Consider the following 21,843-nt stretch of genomic DNA (forward strand, 5'->3'; position numbering starts at 1 on the left):
TTTTTAATCACATTGTTAAAGGGAAATACAGTACTGTTATGCAATTTACTTTTTGGGCAATAGTTTCCATGCTCTTGAATTGTTAAAGTGAAATGAGCCAATACAGCAGACAAATAATTGCTTGTTAAATTTAAAGTGCATGCTCGTGCATGGGTCTTTTTCAAGCAGTTGGAGGCAACCTCTTGTGTTTACAGATTTTTGTGATTTGGTAGCAGTATGCATTGTACCTTTTTGACTTTTGATCATTGGGTTTGCTGTTTTATAACTGAATGTAAATAAACAAGCTTCATATTAGAATCCAATAAACTCACATCAAGGATTGGAACCAGTGTGTGGGAACACAATGACCTGATTCTTTATTCTGTTATGCTCTGGTGCAAAGTTATAGGCACCATGATTCTGTACTATTCTATTTAAGATGGTGAAAAGAATGAGGTAACAGGTGGATTTATTATCTTCCTCAGAAGTTTCTTTCTTGACTTTTGCTGTATCTGTTGTAATATTTGGCAGTTTACTGGATTGGCAGAAGCTGGATCAAGAGGTTCTGAAGTAGAAATTAGTATGTACTGTTGAAAACCATATAAAAAGGAAGTTCAGTAATAAAGGCTCTACATGCCGAAGTACTGGCTGTGGAAGGAGTTCTGCCAAAAGGAAACATAAGTACTGATGATGGGAAGAAATGGTTTCAAAAAATCCTTACAATTTATGTATTTCAGTGTCTTATCCTTTCCTTTTTTTTCAAATTTATAAACCCTCATCCTCCAGTAATTTGGACTGCGCGTTGTATTAAAGTAATAAATGTTTAAGATTTGCTTGTTGTACATACCAGCCAGTAAAAGCTGATTTTAAAGCATACAGCCTTGCAGCCTCCCTTCAGCTGGCTTTAGGACAGAAAGGAACTAAATGAAATATGCAAGATGAAAAGAACACTTGGCCCCTCCCACCCACAGCTTAGATTTTGTATATTCATGAAATTGGATGTAATTTATTTCAGAATTTATGAGTGTTTAATCCATAGTTATTTCAGGTTTATTTTCCTTGTTTATTCCACAAGGGTGAACTCTCTGCTTTCGAGCCTACACATTTAATGAAACATTATAAAACTGGCATCTGGAGACCTCAGAGGACGTCTCTTGGAAGCTGGAGTTTGGGCAGTTTGGTAATCATTTTTATTCTGTTTATTTTCCAAATGGAAATAGACATGTATGATAAAAATGTCATCCACACTCTACACATTGTACCCTGTAACAGAATTAGATGTCAATTCTTAATGTCTAGCTCTGTTTTTCTTTTCTATGAACGGATGCATTATTGCTCACAGGAACTTGACTGTAATATATGGTAAGAGACAAGTAGCTCTTTATGGCCAGTGATTATTCGGTTTGAATGAAACCTGTGATTTATGGCCATTTAACAGAAAAGTCTTGTAAATTCCCAGTGTTGCATTTTTCCTCCATACAGAACAAGACAAGTGAAAGTGACAACTGGGTTAGCCTCGAAAGTGGAATGCATAGTGCTTCAGAATGTGTTATACTTAATAAACCTGACATGAGAAGCGTGCACGTACAGTACCACACCAATGCTTTATGCAAGAGTGAAAGTGACATTAGCTCTCAGACTCACACAGTGTATGTTCAACTAACAGTGCTGTCAATGCACATCTGTTCCATCAATGATTTGGACAGGAAGGCAGCACCTGGGCCTACCGAAGACAGCTTTTCAAAGCTATTTAGATCATATTTGCATATATTGTTCTTAAAAATATTGATTTTCAAAAGAAAATAATTACTGGGGGGAGCATTTCATTCTAATAATTTCTTCCATAAAGAAATGAACTATATTTGAAAAATGTCATCAATTTTCTAAGCATATATATTGGCTTCCATTTAATTGGGCCCAATTAAGTGGCTGTCCCAAATAGCCAAAATTTCATGGAAATACATAAAAGGCATAACAAAGAGAAGCTACTGTTTAGCTGAGTAACAAATTATACATTTAAATGAAATACAGAGTGAATTGTAACACGGTCAATACTACTTAAGTTTTATAGAACTGTATTAGTTCCTAATAGTTATCAGCGGAAGAATTCATCACCACCATGTTCTTTTGATTGACTGTAAATGAACAAAATCAGTGCAGATAAATTCAGATAAAATCAAAATTTTAAAAAAACCCAAAAGGATCAAAAATCACTGCTTCTTGAATCTGCATCTGTCAACCCAAATGGATAACATCGCACAAGCACACTCAACTGGCGGTATTTAATAACTGTTCCCTCCTTAATGTTTAATGGCTGATTCAGGCATCTCCAAGTCTGAATTCTTGAAACCATAGTGAGCGAAACAGGTTTACTGCTTATTTCTTGCAAACTGTTGGTGACAAAAATCATTGCTTTTTTACACAAACACATGCAAATAATGCTATTTAAAAAGTGTTTGCTGTAAGCACGGTGCAGAGTCTTAACAGCCACACGAGTGAATGTAGCTGACACTAATTACAAACTTTGGCAGCGATCTTCTGTCTCAAAAGTAACATAGTGTCCCAAATAAATGAAGGGAGGCCTCACCTTGTGTATCGTGAACAGTTTTGGGCTCCTCATCTGAGAAAGGATGTGCTTTCAGGGCGAAGGCCAGGGAGTGGGTCTGTGGAGTGGGAAAAAGATCAGGCCGTGATTGAATAGTGGAGCAGACTCGATGGGCCAAATGGCCCAATTCTGCACCTGTGTCTTATGGAATCCCGGCTATTTTCTTGATGAGATTTTTTTCTTAAGAGTTGTCACACATAAGCAGCTGCTCTGGTTAACTAATTACCCAATTAACCAGAATCCACTGTACGTCGAATTCAAATAAGAAACAAACTTCTAAAGATAGAATCTAATAGAGAGTGTTTTGACCGGTTACATCACAGTCTGGTATGGAAACACCAATGCCCAATGGTGGGTGCAACCAAATTCGTCACAGGCAAAGTGCTCCCCATCTTGGAGTGCATTTTCATGGAGTAATGTCTCATGAAAGCAGCATCCATCATCAAGGACCCCCAACAGCCAGGCTATGTCCTCTTGCTACTACCTTTGGGCAGGAGGTGTAGAATCCTTGGGTCCCACACCATTAGGTTCAGGGACAATTATTATCTCCATCAAGCTATTGAACCTGGTGGTGTGAGACCTAACCAACATGGATAACTATATTCACCACTACTCTGAATTGATTCTACAACCTACAGACTCACTTTCAAGGACTCTTTACAACTCTTTACAATATTATTTTTATTTGCACAGTTTGTCCTCTTTTGCAAATTGGTGTTTGTCAGTCTTTGTTCATGTATAGAATTCCAAAATTCTTTTGTATCTTTTTCCTGTAAATGCCTGCAAGAAAATGAATTTCAAGGAAGTATATGACAACATATATGCACTTTGATAAATTTACTTTTAAAAAACACGAGTTTTTAAAAAATAAATTCCATTTCTGGATTACCCATGAAAAGTATTTTAAATGTTTATTAGTTTCCCACTGAAATACGCCATTAAGATTTGGATCGTATCAAACTTGTGCATACAAAAAAAGTTTGTGTCGGGTTCAACAGCACAATATAGCTTTGGGCATTCCTAACCCTTTTTATAAATCAAAAGCTTTCCAAGTATTAATGTGTTGTTAATGAGCTGTTGAAAGTCTCTGAATTGCTAGGAGTGAATGTTCTTGTAATCATACAATTTGATGGGATTTGGATGTTTTTCACATCTGTTTTCAATAGAGAAGGAGGTGAGTTTCTTTGGAGAATGCTTTGTAATATTTTTGACCTGTAATTTATTTATTGGCCTTTGAATGTAATGTTCTACGCAGATGCACATTCCCATTATTGGAAAGGGCAGGTGTGCTGCATATTGAAAAACTGCTAATTAGGATATGCTGAGAGATGAGCATATCCAGAATCATTAGAAAAGCATGCGTACTGTTAAACAATGTTTCAGGTATTTCATCTTGAGTTTGAACAACAGATTAACAGTGGTTATATTGTATTTAGTACAGCAGGATAAAGAGAGATTTGATGTCTTATGAATTTAAGTAAATGCACATGTAATTAGATGAGTCACAGAAACGGGCCCTTTAGCCCAGCACATTCATGCTGATCTCTTTGCCCACCTACACTAATCCCTATGTCCACACTAATACTGTGTTATTTTAAGCCTTGCCTATTTAAGCATTCTATCTAAATATCTCTTAAACACAGTAGTTCTATCTGATTCCACTTCCTCCTCTGGCAACGAATTCCACATATCAACCATTTTGAGCAAAAAAAATTCCTCAGTGGAAATCCTCAGTTCTCCTTTAAAACTCCTCCGAATCTTAATTCTTTGCCGCCTTGTGTTTGATATCACTATTTTGGGGAAAGATTTTGACCATCTGTCTTTGCTTTTTTTATTCTTGTATTCAAGTCTTTTGAATTTAGGAGCTTCCTGTGATTAGCTTAGTATGGTTTTTGAATTTAGTATTTTGGTGAAGTCTGTGTTTAGAACTGTGATGTATAATTTTTGTATACCTGTGGCATTCTGCACTAGTATCGTAATCTGATAATCTAATCTAATTTGGTTATTTTTGATGTTTTGCTCTTTAGCTTTGTTGTGATGGTACACAATGAAATACGCTTGAGTATCTTCAAACAGTCTTTTGTTAATCTCCACTGATGAAAGAAAAAACGATTTGTCATCGATGTGTTTTATGCATTCAGAACAAAATGTCTAAAAAGGAATTAATATCTTTTGGTTATCTCTAAAAATGTCTATTACCACAGAATTGTGTAGCTGTAAATATAACACAGTGGATGAGAAGTTCATTCTTGATTATTAGCACTAATGCATGCGAGAATATTGGCAAGCAGTTAAGAGCATGGAAATAATTAACTCATAAGTAGAAATGATACTTATTTCTTAAATGCATTTAGTTCTAGTGACCAAGATGAACTTCTTTCCAAGTACCTGATTAAAGGTTGTTACCTTAATGCCATGATTTCATCTTGCCCCCAGGCATTATGTTTCTAGTATATGGTTAATGTAGTCTTGTAGCAATCAGTGTGCTTGTCTTGCTAAATATTGCCAGGTTTCAATGTTATAGTGCAAGATTCATTCGATATAGATTATGTTAAAGCAAAATAAACACAGGCACAGAACTTGGCCTGGCACATGTCATTGTTCCAATGATTTTGTATTTCTGAGGTTGATGACTTTGAGACTTGTGTGCAATAGATCATTGAGCACTAGCTTCACTACTGATTATAAAGTAACTTAGTTGGATACAGGTATTGGTTAATGTTTTTAAGTTACCAATTTGTGTATGAGTTCTGAATGTTGTCCTGATTGTTTTCTGCAGGTCTTAGTATCAGAGGCGCACAGGAGGAAGAACCACCAGATCCCCAACTAATGAGACTTGACAACATGTTGCTGGCAGAAGGGGTTTCTGGACCAGAGAAAGGTGGAGGAGCAGCAGCAGCAGCAGCGGCAGCAGCAGCGTCGGGAGGATCAGGATCAGATAACACTGCAGAACACTCAGATTACAGAGCCAAATTATCCCAGATCAGACAGATCTACCATACAGAGCTTGAAAAATATGAACAGGTATGAACATCAGTGAAATGAGTTATAATCATGGCTTTGAAGTACATGCTCTGTGATAACATTATAAGAAGTGCATTTTCAATATTGATCATCTTTGTTGTGCACACTCTAAAGCTTTGCTTTGGTTATTTCTTGGTTACATATTGAGAAATAGATGTGAATCCAGCTGAAATCCGCAAAATGCTGTAGAGTTTAATTATCACCACCCCATTTTGAACTTGGAACAAATGGTGTTTGCCTGGAACAATTGTCTCCAGCTGCAGATTTTTTCCTGCCAACTTCTGAACAAAGAAACCAAACCTGTGCTTCTGCTGATTTTGCCCAAGATCCCCTTGTGTACGCAACTGTATGCAAATATGTATCGACTATTTTAAATTTGGAAGTGCTAGTAAAATAAGCAGTGAGAGAGCCTGAGAGAGAGAGATTTGGATTCCTGGCAGCGGAATAGAGAGCTGTCCCTGTCTCTACCAATGTATTTCACAGAATAAAGAAACATCCTTTTGTCTGTGTCTTTTCCTGTGTGGTTTGGAAAATCTGTAGTTTGAAGAGAGCAGTGGCTACATTGGCATGCTTGTATGAAATAAATTTCTTTTGCTGTGGATGAAAAGCCTATGGTCAAGGCAACAGTGCTCTGTGACAAGAGTATTTGACCAAATTCTTAAAAAAAAATGATTCTAATTTTCTTCACTGGTGACCCCAACTCTGGTTCTTGTGTAACTGACTACCAAAGTTAATAGTAAATTGAAATTAGTTAATGTTGACCTGGCCACCAAATTAAACCAAATTCACTTTCAAGGACTCATGTTTTCAGTATTGTTTGTTGTTTATTTATTTCTGTATATTTTGGTATTTGCACAATTTGTCTTTTGCACATTGGTTGCTTTTCAGTCTTTGTGTGCCGTGTTTCATTGATACTATTGTATTTCTTTGTTTTACTGTGGATGCCTGCAAGAAAATGAATCTCAGGGTAGTATGATGACATATACCTACTTTCATAATAAATGTACTTTGAACTTTGATTATGCCTCAGTGTTGGGTGGAGAGCAGAACACAAATGCTAAATTTTGCCTTTGAAAAATGCAAGGTGAGACAAATATTTATATAAAATTTTGTATTATAATGTCCCATAGTACTTTGCAACTATTTAATAACTTAAGCATCTAGAGAATCTCATGATTTTAATGACTAATGACATTTTGGCATTTTAATTCTGCAGGCATTTACAACAGCCTGTGCTTAGGAAAACGCCACAATCAGAATGAAATAACAAGCAGGAGAATTATTTTTGTGGTATTGGTAAAGTGATAAATGTTGTTCAGCAGACTAATCGTGCATTGTATCAGGCAGGCAGTACCTAGCACAGATGTCAGAGGCAAACCTGACTCCTCCAATAATGCAGGATGCTGCTGCACAATTAGTCCTGATTATCAGCTGACCACAAGTTAAGAGAACCTTGGCTGATGAAGTTGACACTTTTATATAAGGTAGATGATCTTGTAGTGCAGAGATTGGCAGGTATGATGGCATGGGCATCACTGAGTTGTGGTTGAAAGAAGGTTATAGTTGGGAGCTTAACATCCAAGGAGACACTTTGTATCAAAGGACAGGCAGGTGGGCAGAGGAGTGGCATGGCCCTGTTAGTAACAAAAAAAAAGGTCAAATCCTTAGAGGTGACATAGGATCGGAAGATGTAGAATCGTTGTGGATAGAGTAAGGAACTTTAAGGGTAAAAGAACCCTGATGGGAGTTACGTACAGGCCTCTGAACAGAAGCCAGGATGTGGGCTACAAATTACAATGGGAGATAGAAGTTGCATGTTATCGAAATTATAGACCATTTAGCCTGACCTCAGTGATTGGAAAGATGTTAAAAATGAGATTTCAGGGTACTTGGAGGCACATGATAAAACAGGCCAAAGTCAGCATGGTTTTCCTTGAGGGAATATCTTGCCTGACAAATCTGTTGGAATTCTTTGAGGAATTAACAAACAAGATAGACAAAGGAGAATTGGTGGATGTTGTGTTCTTGGATTTTCAAAAAGTGTTTGACAAGGTGCCGCACATGAGACTTCTTAGCAAAATGAGAGCCCGTTGTATTACAGGAGAAATACTAGTGTGGATAGAGTATTGGCTGATGAGCAGGAGACGGTGGGAATGAAGGGAGCCTTTTCTGATTGGATGCTGGTGACTTGTGTTCTGCAGATGTTGGGACTGCTTCTTTTTACATTGTATGTCAATGATTTGGATGATGGCATTGCTGGCTTTATGGCCAAGTTTGCGGATGATACAAAGGTAGGTGGAGGGGCAGGTAGCCTAAGAACAGGGAGGCTGCGGAAGTACTTAGAACAGTTAGAAAAATGAGCAAAGAAGTGGCAAATGGAATACAGTGTCGGGAAGTGTATAGTCATGCACTTTGGTAGAAGAGATAAAAGCATAGACTATTTTCTATCCGAGAAAATTCAAAAATCATAGGTGCAAAGGGACTTGGGGATCCTTGTACAGGATTCCCTAAAGGTTAGCTTGTAGGTTGGGTCAGTGGAGAGGAAGGCAAATGCGATATTAGCATTTGTTTTGAGAGGACTAGAATATAAAAGCAAGGATGTACTGCTAAAGCTTTATAAAGCATGGCTGAGGACTTGCTTAGAGTATTGTGAACAATTTTGGGCCCCTTATCTAAGAAAGGGTGTGCTGACGTTGGAGAAAAGTTCATGAAAATGATTCTTGGAATGAAAGGCTTATCGTACGAGGAGCTTTTGATGGCTCTGGGCCGGTACTCACTGGAATTTAGAACAATGGGTGGGGGGAATATCATTGAAACCTATCAAATATTGAAAGGCCTGGATAGAGTGGGTGTGGAGAGGAATTTTCCTAAAGTGTAAGTTTAGGACCAGAGGGCACAACCTCAGAATAGAGTGCTATCCATTTAGAACAGTGAAGAGAAGGAATTTCTTTAGCCAGAGGGCGGTGAAGCTGTAGAATTTGTTGCTACAGGTGACTGTGGAGGCCAGGTCATTGTATTTAAGGTGGAGGTTGATAGATACTTGATAAGTCAAAGTGCAAAAGGTTACAGGGAGAAGGCAGGAGAATGGGGTTGAGAGGAGAATGGATCAGCCATGATGAAATGGAGAAGTCATTAAGAGGCAGTGATCATAATGTGATTCATACTATGATTTGAGAGGGAGAAGCATAAGTCACATGTATATCCCAATCGAATAAAGGGAATTACAGAGGCAGGAGAGAGGAGCTTGCTCAGGTGGATTAGAGGAGGATACTGGTGGGGATGATGGCAGAGTAGAGGTGGCTGAAGTTTCTGGCAATAGTTCACAAGGCGCAGGATAGATATGTCCAACAGAAATAGTTGTTCTCAAATGGCAGGGCTAGGCAACGGTAGCTGACAAAGAAGTTGAGGACTGCATAAAAGCCAAGGAAAAGACATGTAAGGTAGCAAAGTGAGTGGGAAGTTGGATGATTGGGAAGCTTTTAAAATCCAACAAAAGGCAACTAAAAAAGCTATAAGAAAGGAAGAAATGAAATATGAGGGCAAACTAGCCAATAATATAAAACAGGATTTCAGAAGTTTTTTTCAGTTATATGAAGAGTAAAAAGGAGGTGAGAGTTGATATTGGACCACTGGAAAATCTTGCTGGTGAAAGAGTAATAGGGGACAGAGTAATGGTAGATGAAGTTAATGGGTACTTTGCATTATTCTTCACTGTGGGAGACACTGGTAGTGTGACAGAAGTCAGTGAGGGTCAGGGAGAAGGAATGAGTTCCATTGCTATTACAAAGGGAAAAAGTGCTAGGCAAACTCAAAAGTCTTCAGGTGGATAAGTCACCTGGACCAGATGGACTACATCTCAGAGTCCTGAGAGAGGTTGCTGAAGAGATAACAGATGCTTTGGTCATGATCTTTCAAGAATCACTTGATTCTGGCATGGTCTCAGGGGACTGGAAAATTGCAAATGTCACTCTACTATTTAAGAAGGGAGGAAGGCAAAACAAAAGAAATTATTGGCCAGTTAACCTAACTACAGTGGTTGGAAAAGTGTTGGAGCCTATTATTAAGAATGAGGTTTTGGGGTACTTCAAGACTAATGGTAAAATAAGGCAAAGTCAGCATGGTTTCTGTGAAGTAAAACCTTGCCTGACAAATGTGTTAGTTATTTGAGGAAGTAACAAGCAAAGTGGACAAAGGAGAGGCAATGGATGTCATTTACTTAGATTTTCAGAAGGCTTTTGATAAAGTGCCACACAAGAGGCTACTTAACAAGATAAGGTCCTATGGCGTTATAGGAAAGATTCTGGCATGGATAAAAGAATGGTTGATGGGCAGGAGGCAGTGAGTAGGAATAAAAGGGGCCTTTTCTGGTTGGCTGTCAGTGACTACTGGTGTTCCTCGGGTCAGAATTGGAACAGCTGCTTTCCACATTGTTTATTAGTGATTTGGATAATAGAACTGATGACTTTGTGGCAAAGTTTGTGGATGATACAAAGATAGGCCGAGGGCTAGGTAGTGCTGAGGAAGCAATGTGATTGCAACAGGACTTAGACAAATTGGAAGAATGGGCAAAAAAGTGGCAGATGGAATACAGTGTTGGGAAATGTCTGATAATACATTTTGGTAAAAGGAACAATAGTATGGACTATTTTCTAAATGGGGAGAAGGTTCAAACATCAGAGGTGCAGGGGGGATTGGGAGTCCTCATGCAAGACTCCCAGAAGGTTAATATACAGGTTGAGAACAAAGGACATAGAAAGCTACAGCATTTTACAGGTACTTCAGCCCATAATGTTGTGCTGACCACATAACTCTAGAAACTGCCTAGAATTACCTTACCGCATAGCCCTCTATTTTTCTAAGCTCCATGTACTTCTCTTAAAAGACCCTATTGTATTCGCCTCCACCACCAAGTCTCTGAGTCTGTAGTAAAGAAGGCAAATGCAATGTTGGCATTTATTTCAAAGGCAATAGAATATAAAAACAAAGAAATAATGCTGAGCCTTTATAAGACACTAGTCAGGCTGCATTGGAGTATTGTCAACAGTTTTGAGTTCCATATCTAGAAAGGATATGTTGTCATTGGAGAGAGTCCAAGGATGATTCCGGCAATGAAGGGTTAACATATGAGGAGCATTTGGCAGCTTTGAGCCTGTACTCACTGGAATTTAGAAGAATGCGTGGGGATCTCATTGAAACCTACCAAATGTTGAAAGGACTAGATAAGGTGGATATGGAGAGGATGTTTCCTATGGTAGGGATTATCCAGAACTAGCGGGTACAGCCTCAAAATTGAGGGGCGACCTTTTAAAATGGAGATAAGGAGGAACTTTTTAGCTAGAGAGTGGAGAATTTGGAATGCTGTGCCACAGACTGTGGTGGAGGCCAGGCCCATGGGTGTATTTAAGGTGGAGGTTAATCGTTTCCTGATCGGTCAGGGCATCAAGAAGGCAGAAGGCAGGGATATGTGTTTGAGTGGGATCTGGGGTCAGAATGGGGAATGGGGAGCAGTCTCAATGGGTTGAATGGCCTAATTCTGGATCTTGTGGTCTGAGACTTGATGGGCCAAATGACCTAATTCTGTTCCTATGTCTTGTGGTTGTATGGTCTTATATGATTAATCTCACTAAATAACCCCATCTGATTTTTCAGCTGAAATGGTAGATGACTTCTTGAAAAGAGTAAAATTAGTTTGAAGATTTTATTCATTCTTCAGTGGCTCTAATTTTCTAATTTTTCTACTGACATGACCACTGCAAGGTGGCATATTTATGTATTAATAATTTGAGATGTTTCTTATGCCTTTATCTGCTCCTTAAGGACACTTTTTATGTGTTATTTTTAGCATTGTTGACCACCTGTTTGTTTTCTTTGCTGATGTGATCTTTTCCCATACATAGGCTGTTGAATATGCCTACGTAATTAGAATGTCAAAGGGGTGAAAGATGGGAATAAAAATTAAACTATGGTCTCAAGTTCAATTTGTTTTGGCTATTAATGCCACATCGCTGAAACGGAGCAAATTTTAAGGACAAGAAGTTGGAGTAGGCCATTCAGCCATCCAGCCTGCTTAGCAATTCAGAAAAATAATGGCTGATCTTCATCTCAGCACCACTTTCCTGCAATAAATCAAAATTCCTCAGATCTGTTAATATCTGATCTGCTTTGATTGATCCATCATGCACTATTGGGTAGAGATCATAAACCTGAGATTCTGTAAATACTGGAAATCCAGAGTAACACACACAAAATGCTGGAGGATTTCAGCAAGTCAGGCAGTATGATTGCTGAGTTCCTCCAGTATTTTGTGTGTGTTACTACTATGTAGTGAATTCTTAGGTACCAGATATTTTCTCATTCCAGACCTGAACGGATAACACTCATTTTGAGGATGCGGCCCCTGCCTCTAGACAACCCTGCCAAGGGAAATACCATCGCTACGTTACCCTGTTAAACTCTATAGCAATTTTGTACATTTCAAAGCTGCGTTCATTATTAGCAAAGGCCCCAACTGCTTATTTTGTCCTTGGAGGATAAACCTCAATTCCCAAAAGTCAAATTAGTGGACCTTCATGCCCCTCCCCCCTTTAAAAGTATTCCTCTCCCTAGGAAGGGAAACCAGGCACCAGCAATTTTTATGTGTGTTGCTGTACACAATATTCCAGATGTGGTCTCACTAGGTCTCTGTGATTGTAGTAAGATAATCGTATTTGTCTACTCAAATATCTTGCAACAAAGGCCAATAGAACATTTGCCTTGCTTATTCTTAAACACCAATGGTTTTCAAGCTTGCACCAATTGAAAAAATTTCCTGACCTTTCTATTTTTCCTCTACCAAAGTAGGTTACCTTGTATTTTACTAGATTATATTCTCTATGCAACACTCTCACTCATTCTCTATGCCCCCTGAAGCCTCTCTGCATCCTCTTGCCGCCCATGCTCTCATCTAGTTTTGTAACATCAGCAAGCGCAAACTTATTACACTTGATCCAATTTGAGGGATTCCCTCATTACGACCACTTCACAGGTTTTGAGTTGCATCAATGGCACAATGGGCTTCATTAAAATATGAAACATCGATTTTTAATCTTTTTCTGAAGCCGAATAATGAAGGCAGGTGCAATGGTGATATACCTGCACTCATAGGTGGAAATAAAGAGCATTATTTCAATGTAGTCCCCCTGCCCGAACCTATGTTTATTTCTCATTTTACTATACTGGAGCAGGTTATTTGGTCATTATATTCCATTTTGTAGGAACTTGTGGACAAATTTCCTACATTACATCACTTCACTTCACTTCAAAGAGACTGAAAAAGCAAGACAGTCTAAAATGTGGATATTTTTTAAAGGGAGAGTAAGCCTGGCATATCTTAAGAGAATTTTAATGGCTAGTCACACAACTTGTCTTCAGAGCGATTCAGAGTATGTTGTCAAAAGTTCAAAGAATGCTCTCTTTCCTTGGTGACTAATCTGTTTCTTACCTCTGTGCTAGTTTTTAAATCAGCTGATGAGTATGCACAGAAGTTGTTATCAGTATTTCTCCAGATGATGACTAGGTTTATACTGCAGGAGTTTTCTCTTATCAATATATTTCTTACAGTATAGATCTGTAATTAACTCTTTAGAATAAAAACTCATATTATACAGTAGAAGTAGGAAGATCCCAGAAGCAATCAAGCTGATTTTTTTTCCTGTACTACTGTACAATTTTTATTCTTCAAATAAGTACTAATTATTTGGTCATTATGACACTGTAATTGATGGCAGCTTGATGAAGGAAAATGAGCACCTGATTCTTCTAATCTGCAAAAGTGATAATACTTCAAAATATTTCATTGACTTTATCTTGGGATGTTTCAAGACAGTGAAAAGCATGATATAAATGCAAGTCTTTTGTGCCAGGTAGGTGGAAGTGAATGACTCAATCATTAGACTAGTGAGAAGTGGTAAGCTCATGGCTGATTGTACAATACTGAGATTTAACAGCTAGGAAGGTCACAGTGTGATCAGTGTTCAGTTAACCAGGCTGGTCTGGCAGTTGTTGGTGGTGCCATTTTTACAAAAGTAGAAGAAATAAACCATTTTGCATCTAAATTTGAGATTATAACAAATCAACCTAATTTTTTTAAAAAATTGAAAGTTCTAGAATTTCTACTGAAATTTACAAGACAACAAGAAATTGTCTCAATGAGAGACTCTTCCCAGCCCTTTCCAGCAAAGTAACATAACTGATTTATGTCCCATTGGACATTACTGTTCAAGCACCACAATTCGCAGAAGACTTAGATATTGTTGTCATTACTGGAAAGAGGAGCAACTCAAATGACTTGCCCTCTATGGTATTTCCAGTCTCCCCACACAAGATGAAATCTGACAACGTGTGAACATTTGAATTAGGAGCAGGTACTTATCACCTGTTATTATTATGGCTCTTCTAATCTGTAACCTCAATTCTTCTTTCCTATCTACCCCGCTAACCTTTCACCCCTTTTCAAGAACTTATTTACCCCACCTTTAAAATATTTGAGGTCTCTGATTCTACTATCCTTTAATGAATGGAATTCTAAAGATTCGCCGCCTGAGAGGCAAAAAAAAGTGACCTAATTTCTATTTTAAATAGGTGACCCCTTATATTAAGCAGTGACGTATAGTTCAAGAAACACCTTATCCATTTTCCCTCAGGATTTTATGTGTTAATTATTAATTAAGTCACTTCCCACTCACCTAAATTCCAGTGGATATAACCCAAGCCTGTTCAATCTTTCCTTAACCCAACCCTTCCAGGTTATCATTCTATCACCCTACTCTGAACAACTGCCAATGCATCATAGAACTGAATTCAATGCTCCTTGCAATAGAGAAAAACATTTTGTTAGCTTTCCTAATTACTTGCTCAACCTGTATAGTAATCTTTTTTCAAATCATGTACTAGGATGCCAAATAATTACAGAAAATGCTTGGAACAGTCGGGCAGTTTTAATAAAGAATTAATGTCTTGGGTCAAACCCCCTTTATTAGAACTGGGAAAAACAGAAAACATGTTAGTTGCAGATTTACTGTATTTCAGATGTGCAGTCTCTCACTATTGATACTGTTCTTTGTTCTTTTTCTTAACAAGATGGACAGTTCCACATTTTCTCTACATTATACTCCATTTCTGTATTTTGCCCACTCACAATACTCTTTATAGCTCCAAGTGTCCTTATTTCAGTTTACTTTCTTGGCCATCTTGCTGTCATAGCAACCATACTTAAATGATTTAATCCATATAATTTCTATACAATGAAGTCCTGGCACCATTTCCTGTGGCACTTCATTTGTTATTATCATGCAATACAGAAAAAAACTGTTTATGCTTACTCCATTTCCATTTACCAGTCGATCTTCTCTCCACCTGCACTATGTTCAAATAACCTTTGATGCAGCATCTTAACAATTCCCTTATAGAAACCGAAGTATAGTCCATCTTTAGCTCCCCTTTATTCACAGCAATTGACCACAGCAAAGAACACCAATAAAATGGTCAAACATGATTTCTTCCACAAAACTATTTTGCCTTTGTCTGAGTAGTTTGAATTTTCTATGTAGTCTGCTGTAGCTCTTTAATGATATGTTCAGTGTTTTCCCTTTCAGATATTATGGCCTGAGGTTTCCTGTCCGCTGTTTCCATCTCTTTTTGAATAAAGTATTACATCGTGCTATTTTTCCCTTGAGTCTAGTGGAATATTCCCCATTTCTAGTGAATTTTGGAAAATTAAAACCAATGTATCAACTATCTCACTTGCTTCTTTTAAGACCTTAGGGTTAGTCTTTCAGGGTCATAGAGCAATGTTCAGTACTGTCTCCCTGGTGATTGTATTGTCTTGAGTTTCACTTTGCCCTATAATTCTCATCTTCGAGCTGTATTGTGCTACTTGTTTCCTCTATAATGAAGACTTATACAAAATATTTAATTCTTCTGCCTCCTCCTTATTTTCAATTATTCATTCATTAGTCTCACTTTCTAAAGGACCAACACACTTTGATAACTCTTGTATTTTTCAGTTGTCTTTGGAATCTCTTGTGCTCTAGTTTTACATTTTAGCTAACTTTGTTAATATTTTATATCCTTTGAACTTTAATCCTTTGAGCCCTGTGGTGGGTGCAGCAGCCCACTCTGAGTATTTCATTAAAGTAAACCTTATTACAGTTCCCATCAACCTGCTTGGTTGTGTAAACTTCACGTGCCATCGTAAATGAAATGTTACCTAGCAACCATAGCAAGTGTGAAGATTTAACAGGAAATGTAGCCAGAGGGTTTCATTGGACCCATTAATGTACATTTTTATAATTGCCATCTTAAAGGATATTTTTAATCTGAAAACTGCTTTCCTTAAATGTCACATAATGAAAAAATGGTTGGTACTGATTTCAGCCTGTCATCGCTTCAGGTTACTGCATCTGTTTCAGTACAATACATTTCCAAGAAATGGTCATCATTTCATAGCCAACATGTTAGTGCATCAATTTAAAACAAACTCTGCTATCAATTAATACACTATAATTTTCTCTGCCTTCACGTATGTTTTTACTTTAATTAGGGAGTGACCTTTTTATGGTGCTTAAGGTATATTTGAATAAAATGTTTTTTTTTGTAAAACTTTTGGATTTATATTTGGCAATAGTATCAAGGTTCACTAATTTATCATTGGTATCCCACTTGCATTGATCTTAGTTTGTCACATGCTCTTTGTGCTTTTTTTAGCTAGCTTCTTCAAATTTGTGCTGCCAAAGCTCATTCAATCCATCTGGCCTGGTGCTTAAATCGTCCAAACCTCGGATTGTTCCTAGCTTTTGGACTCTGGCTCTGCCACTTCGATACCTCCTCGGGCTTGGGTTCTGCCATCTTGATTTGTCCAGTATCCAAGCTTTCCAGTTCAGCTTGGCTGTTAAATTGATCAACCCTTGGATTTTTCCTTGACTTCTCCTCACCATGGCTCACCGCATCAAATTGCCTCCAAGTCTCCTCCAGGAACTCTGGCTCAGACATATTGCAATCATTCTGCCCCAGCACGACCCCAGCCCACACCGCAAAAATGCCACGTCATATCGGCGGTCCTGCTCAGTTCTGACAGGGAAGCCACAAGCCACTGTTTGCAGTGATTGTTTACCAGAAAAAGTGTGAATAACGAAGTATTTGGTTGCTTTCTTTGTTTCACTGGCCCCCAGCAAGTAGTTGCTGAACTTTATCAGTGCCATCTTAAATCAAAATGTCTTGGGTTGGGATGATTGTCTCCTAATGCCATCTTTCTTCTGCAGCGTATTATTCCAACCATTAAAATGTCTCGTCATGATACCCTTTTTCTTGTGTTTTATCAGAGCAATGTTTGGTTAAGTAAATGTTTATTGTCAGCCTCCCATCACTTCTGAAATTCTACTTTAATGAGGTTATTGGTAAGTAGGTGCTGCTTGACTATGTCAGTTATCATGTTGCTGATAATTGAGTATAAACTGTTTAGACCATGATTGATTTGTAGGATTGGTATTGTCCTGTGTTTTATGAACAGGACATTTTTGGATATTGTTGGATGGACGCTGACATTTTAATTGTGTTGGAACAGATTGACCAGCAGCTAGTTTAGGAGCAAAGGTCCTCAGTACGACACCTACGATATTGCCTGGTCCCAATGCCTTTGCTATCAATTGCCACAGGAAGATTAATGAGGGTCATGTCAAGTAGGCTTATTGCTCGTGTTGGTTTGGTCATTGTTGTTCCATTTGTGTCCACCAAGACTATGCTTGTCAGTCTATAGTGGTGATACAAAACCACTCTTGTTGCTGAGCAATGAAGGCCTCCACTCAGTATATATTCTGGGCCCTTGTATTGTAATTTCTTCTTCCAAGTATTGCTAATCATGGAGCCGAATAAATATGATTCTTGGGCTGAAGTCATGAGACTTCATGGCATCTGGAGTCTATATTGAAATCTTGAAAGGCTGCCTGCCACCGTGCTGCACTTCTCGTGGGTGCATTAGCTGGTGAGACAGACATAGCCTTAGGTTGAGAAGTCTGGTACATAATCTGTAAACTATGATTTTGTGAGGACAGCAATATTAGACTTGTTGATTAGTCTATGGGACAACATTCCCAATTTTTAGTTCCCAAGTATTTTGTAACATTATATGGCTATGTTGACCAGACAGTGAGTAGATAAACTTTATGATGGTTTTCTTTGAGTAGAGTGCATCAGACCAGAAATATACAGCAGTGCATAGCCGAGTCTGTGATACTGCAATGCTTGTATTGACAGCCATGAGCATTCTAGTCCCTGTGCTACTGCACAGGTAATTATGATTGCAGCAGTTGGCAGATTTTAGTGAGGATAATCAATGAATAAGGTGTGTCTTGTACATTGTTCTTTAGGTGTGGCTCTCTGAAGTTCCTTTGCTTCCTCCAGTTCCTTCTAGAAACTTGCCATATTGTACATAATCTCTCTTATTTTATAATATAACCTGTATTCCAGTTATGAAAATTACTAATGTGCCCGTGTCTTGGAAGAGTTAGTTTGTATAAAGGTCTTGTAATTAACAAAAAGTCCTTCAGCATCTGGCACCCACTTGTACTTCAACAGTGATAGAGAACATCTGTAGAAATTTCAACATACCTGACAGAAATCAGCCAACATATAACCTGGAAGTATTTGATGATATCAAACGTTTCAAAGGTACATTTAATGTCAGAAAAATGTATACAATATACATCTTGAAATGCTTGTTCAACGCTACCATCCACGAAAACAGAGGAGTGCCCCAAAGAATGAATGACAGTTAAATGTTAGAACCCCAAAGTTCCCTCCAGCTCCCCTCCCTCTTGTGCGTAAGTGGCAGCAAGCAACAATCCCTCCCCCCACCAGCAAAAAAAAAGCATCAGCATCCACCACCGAGCAATTGAGTGTGCAACAAAGCAGCAGCAAATACAGACTTGCAGTACCCCAAAGACTACTGGTTCGCCCAGTATTCGACATACCACAAGCTCTTTCTCTCCCTAATAAGGGAGAAAGAGGTGTCTCCATTTCACAGCTAGAGGGGAGATGTAACAAACAACTCACTGGTTTCCGATGTTAGAAGTCCGTTGCGTTGCTTTTTCCGAGGTCTGTGCCCAAAGATCTCAGGTCTCACAGCCAGAGATCTTCCAACTCCCACAACATACCAATCTCCTGCTGAACACTGACCTTCAATCCCTCTGTCTCCAGAACCACGAGATCTCAGACCTCTGAAGGCAAGCTAAGCTCTTAGGCGTGTCCTTGGCATGTGAAATAATGGCCAGTCATGAAACCCCAAGAGCGAGTCCCATTCCTGCAAAGAACCAAAGTCAGTGTGTAACTCCAGGTCAGGGTCTTCAAAAGAACCCTGAAAGGGAAAAATAGAGATATTAAAGATGGAAATAGAGCTGTTTCCGAAGATGCAAGCAAAGGGGGTTGCTGTTTAGCACCATCATGACTAAGCTCTGCCCTCTTCAGTCATGATGGTTATATCACTGGATAAGTATTAAGGGTACAGACTATTGTTTTGGTTACAGAAAAATTTGAATCCCTTAACAACTGGGAAACTTAAATTTGAGTACTTGTATCATGTGATGGCCTTCTGTAAGTTGAGTCGACCATCGATGTTGCATCCTAGCTGTCTGTTGTTGGTGCAGCATCTGGCAAACCAGGGCAGTATAATATGGAGAGCTTCCACATGCAGCTTCCCCTCTCTACGCAACTGATGAATCCAAATGAACAGCAGAGATCGATACAGTTTGGCACCAGCGGCATCGCAAGAGTTGCCAGTCAGCGTAAAACTCAACATAAGATTCCTTAGGGACTCCAGCTCTGGGTCTTTCTTCTGAGTTTACTCTCGAAGCTTTCCCTATGAATGGGTATAGCTGCAAGACAGTGAAGGTTTGAGATTGGAATTTCCTTTCTCTATGATGAGCTAGCAACCACCGCTGACGAGTCCCATCTGCCTGGAGCAACTGGTTTTAAGGTGCCGATAACCCACCTTTGCTGCTTCTCCTGTCAGTGGAAATGGTTCCACCAGGCTTAATAGCTAAACTAGATGTGAAGGCCAGGAGCTAGACTTGGTTGTTGGAGGCTATTTAAGATGCACACCATTGGGAGCATTTATTAGGTTTATGGGAGCTTATCCCCGTTAAACCCTTAAGGAACCACTACTTAAATACATTTATAATAGAAGTTGTATATTGGTTTTGATGACCAGGAATCTATAGCTATGTTGTAAAAATTCATCAAGTTCACAAATGTTATTTATGGAAATAAATTTACCACTCTTATTTAGTCTAGCCTTTATGTGACTCCAATCCCACAGTAATGCAGTTGATTTTAATAGCTCTTTGAAATGGTCCAACAGACTACTTGGCTCAGGGATAATTAGAGATTAGAAATAAATACTGGTTTATCCATTGACACTGACATCTCAAAGAAGAGAAGTACAAACTTCCTTTAATTTAGAAATGAATAGATGTCTTTCCTGTCTAAACGGAGGGCTGGTCGGAGGCTCAACGTTTTCAGACGGACTCGGAGTCGGCTGCGGTTGGGTGCTTCCAATGCATCGGCAAGTTTGCGGCGCTTCCGTCTGCGTGAGATGATGGGGCTATCAGGACTTGAGACTTTTTTTTACTGTGCCCATGGTCTGCTGTTTATCAAATTATGGTATTGCTTTGCACTGTTGGAACTATATGTTATAATTATGTGGTTTTGTCAGTTTTTAATCTTGGTTTGTCCTGTGTTTCTGTGATATCTTTCTGGAGGAACATTGTATCATTTTTTAATGCATACATTTCTAAATGACAATAAACGAGGACTGAGTGTCCTCGTAATCTAATCTAATCTAAAATTATCAGGAAAGGTGTAGGAGATTAAAGAGTATTTTGATTTGTCATATGTGCATTGAAACGTACAGTGAAATATGTTGTTCGCATCAGATCAAATCAGCAAGGAGTGTGCTGGACAAGTATCACCACGCTTCTGGCGACAACATTGCATGTCCACAACTCACTAACCCTAACCCGTGTGTCTTTGAAATGTGGGAGAAAACCGGTGCACCTGAAGGAAATCCGTACGGTCACGGGGAGAACGTACAAATTCCTTATAGACAACGGCAGGAATTGAACCCTGATCTTATAGCTGGTGCTGTAAAGTGTTACAATAACTGCTATGCTACTGTGCGAGAGAGTGTTAGCCAGAGCGCTAAACTCAAATGCTGCAATGGTGTCAGATCAACATTGAATCCTGGTTAATGTTGTGAATGGCCTGCTCTGCGTATTTATGCTGTCAGTAATGGCATCTGGCACTTTTTGCCTCACCAATAAGTGCGTCTGTTGTGGATAATATTTTGAATTCTCAGGGCACTTTAGCAGTTAAAAATTGGTCGCTAACAATCCTAATTTTTTTCCTCCATTGTCTTATGAGTCTGTCATGCAATGAAGTAACCCTGCCACACCAGCTGATGATTTATTTCTTTTTAAATATGAGAGAGTGTTAGAAGAAACGATGTTGGAAAACTAGCTCCTTAAAGGGCAAGTGCTGTCTGATTTACAGCAGTCTCCCTTGGTACAAAATGCAGCGTCAATAAGACTATATTGAGGCAGGCAGTGATGTAATTTAAATTGGTAATTTACTGTAAGTAGTCACAAAAGCTTTTGCCTGAAGAGTATTCATGTTTCTTAAGGGTGTAACCAGATTTTAATTATCTAAATGTAAATACTTAACAAATTTTACTTAGAGTAATGAGCTTAAAGTGTGCACTGTATAAATGAAATATTCTAATTAATCATGCATGAATTGCTGGTTTAGAAGAGTTGCATGCGTCTGTGATGTTGGTAAAATGCCCAAAAGCAAATCACATTCTGCATTCATAAATTTGCTCATTTACTTCAGGTTTGACTAGCCATATTCAAAATAGTCTTCAGTATGTATTTGAAGGTGTGTACTTTGAATGTTACTCTTTACTTTGCAGTGCCTCTTCTGTTTCATAATGTGGCATTCATTTACACGTGTGTGTCCACAACTGCTCACTCACCACTCCGCCTGATTTGTTTATTGTTCTTTGACCCCCTAGTATCAGCTATCCCATATACACCCCACTTTGTAAAATAATACATTTCAAACTGCCATCTTAACGCAGTTGGAAATTTCACTTGATGAACACATATTTTAGCTCTGTTTGCCATGCTGAGTAATCTGAAACAAACCAT

At 38.6% G+C, this 21,843-nt stretch overlaps 1 protein-coding gene across 5 annotated transcripts in view; it reads left to right on the forward strand.

Annotated features, from left to right (window-relative positions):
- Nucleotides 1-21,843, forward strand: part of LOC134359783 (pre-B-cell leukemia transcription factor 3) — a 217,632-nt gene that overhangs the window by 159,845 nt on the left and 35,944 nt on the right. For all 5 annotated transcript variants that reach the window (XR_010021203.1, XM_063073415.1, XM_063073414.1 and 2 more), the window contains one exon: nucleotides 5,364-5,608. Coding sequence is in view for 4 of the 5 variants with exons in the window: in XM_063073415.1 (XP_062929485.1) it covers nucleotides 5,364-5,608 (245 nt within the window). In the remaining variant the exon portion in view is untranslated. The remainder of the gene's footprint in view (nucleotides 1-5,363; nucleotides 5,609-21,843) is intronic.

The sequence above is a fragment of the Mobula hypostoma genome, chromosome 21, assembly GCF_963921235.1.
Source record: "Mobula hypostoma chromosome 21, sMobHyp1.1, whole genome shotgun sequence".
NCBI lineage: Eukaryota > Metazoa > Chordata > Chondrichthyes > Myliobatiformes > Myliobatidae > Mobula > Mobula hypostoma.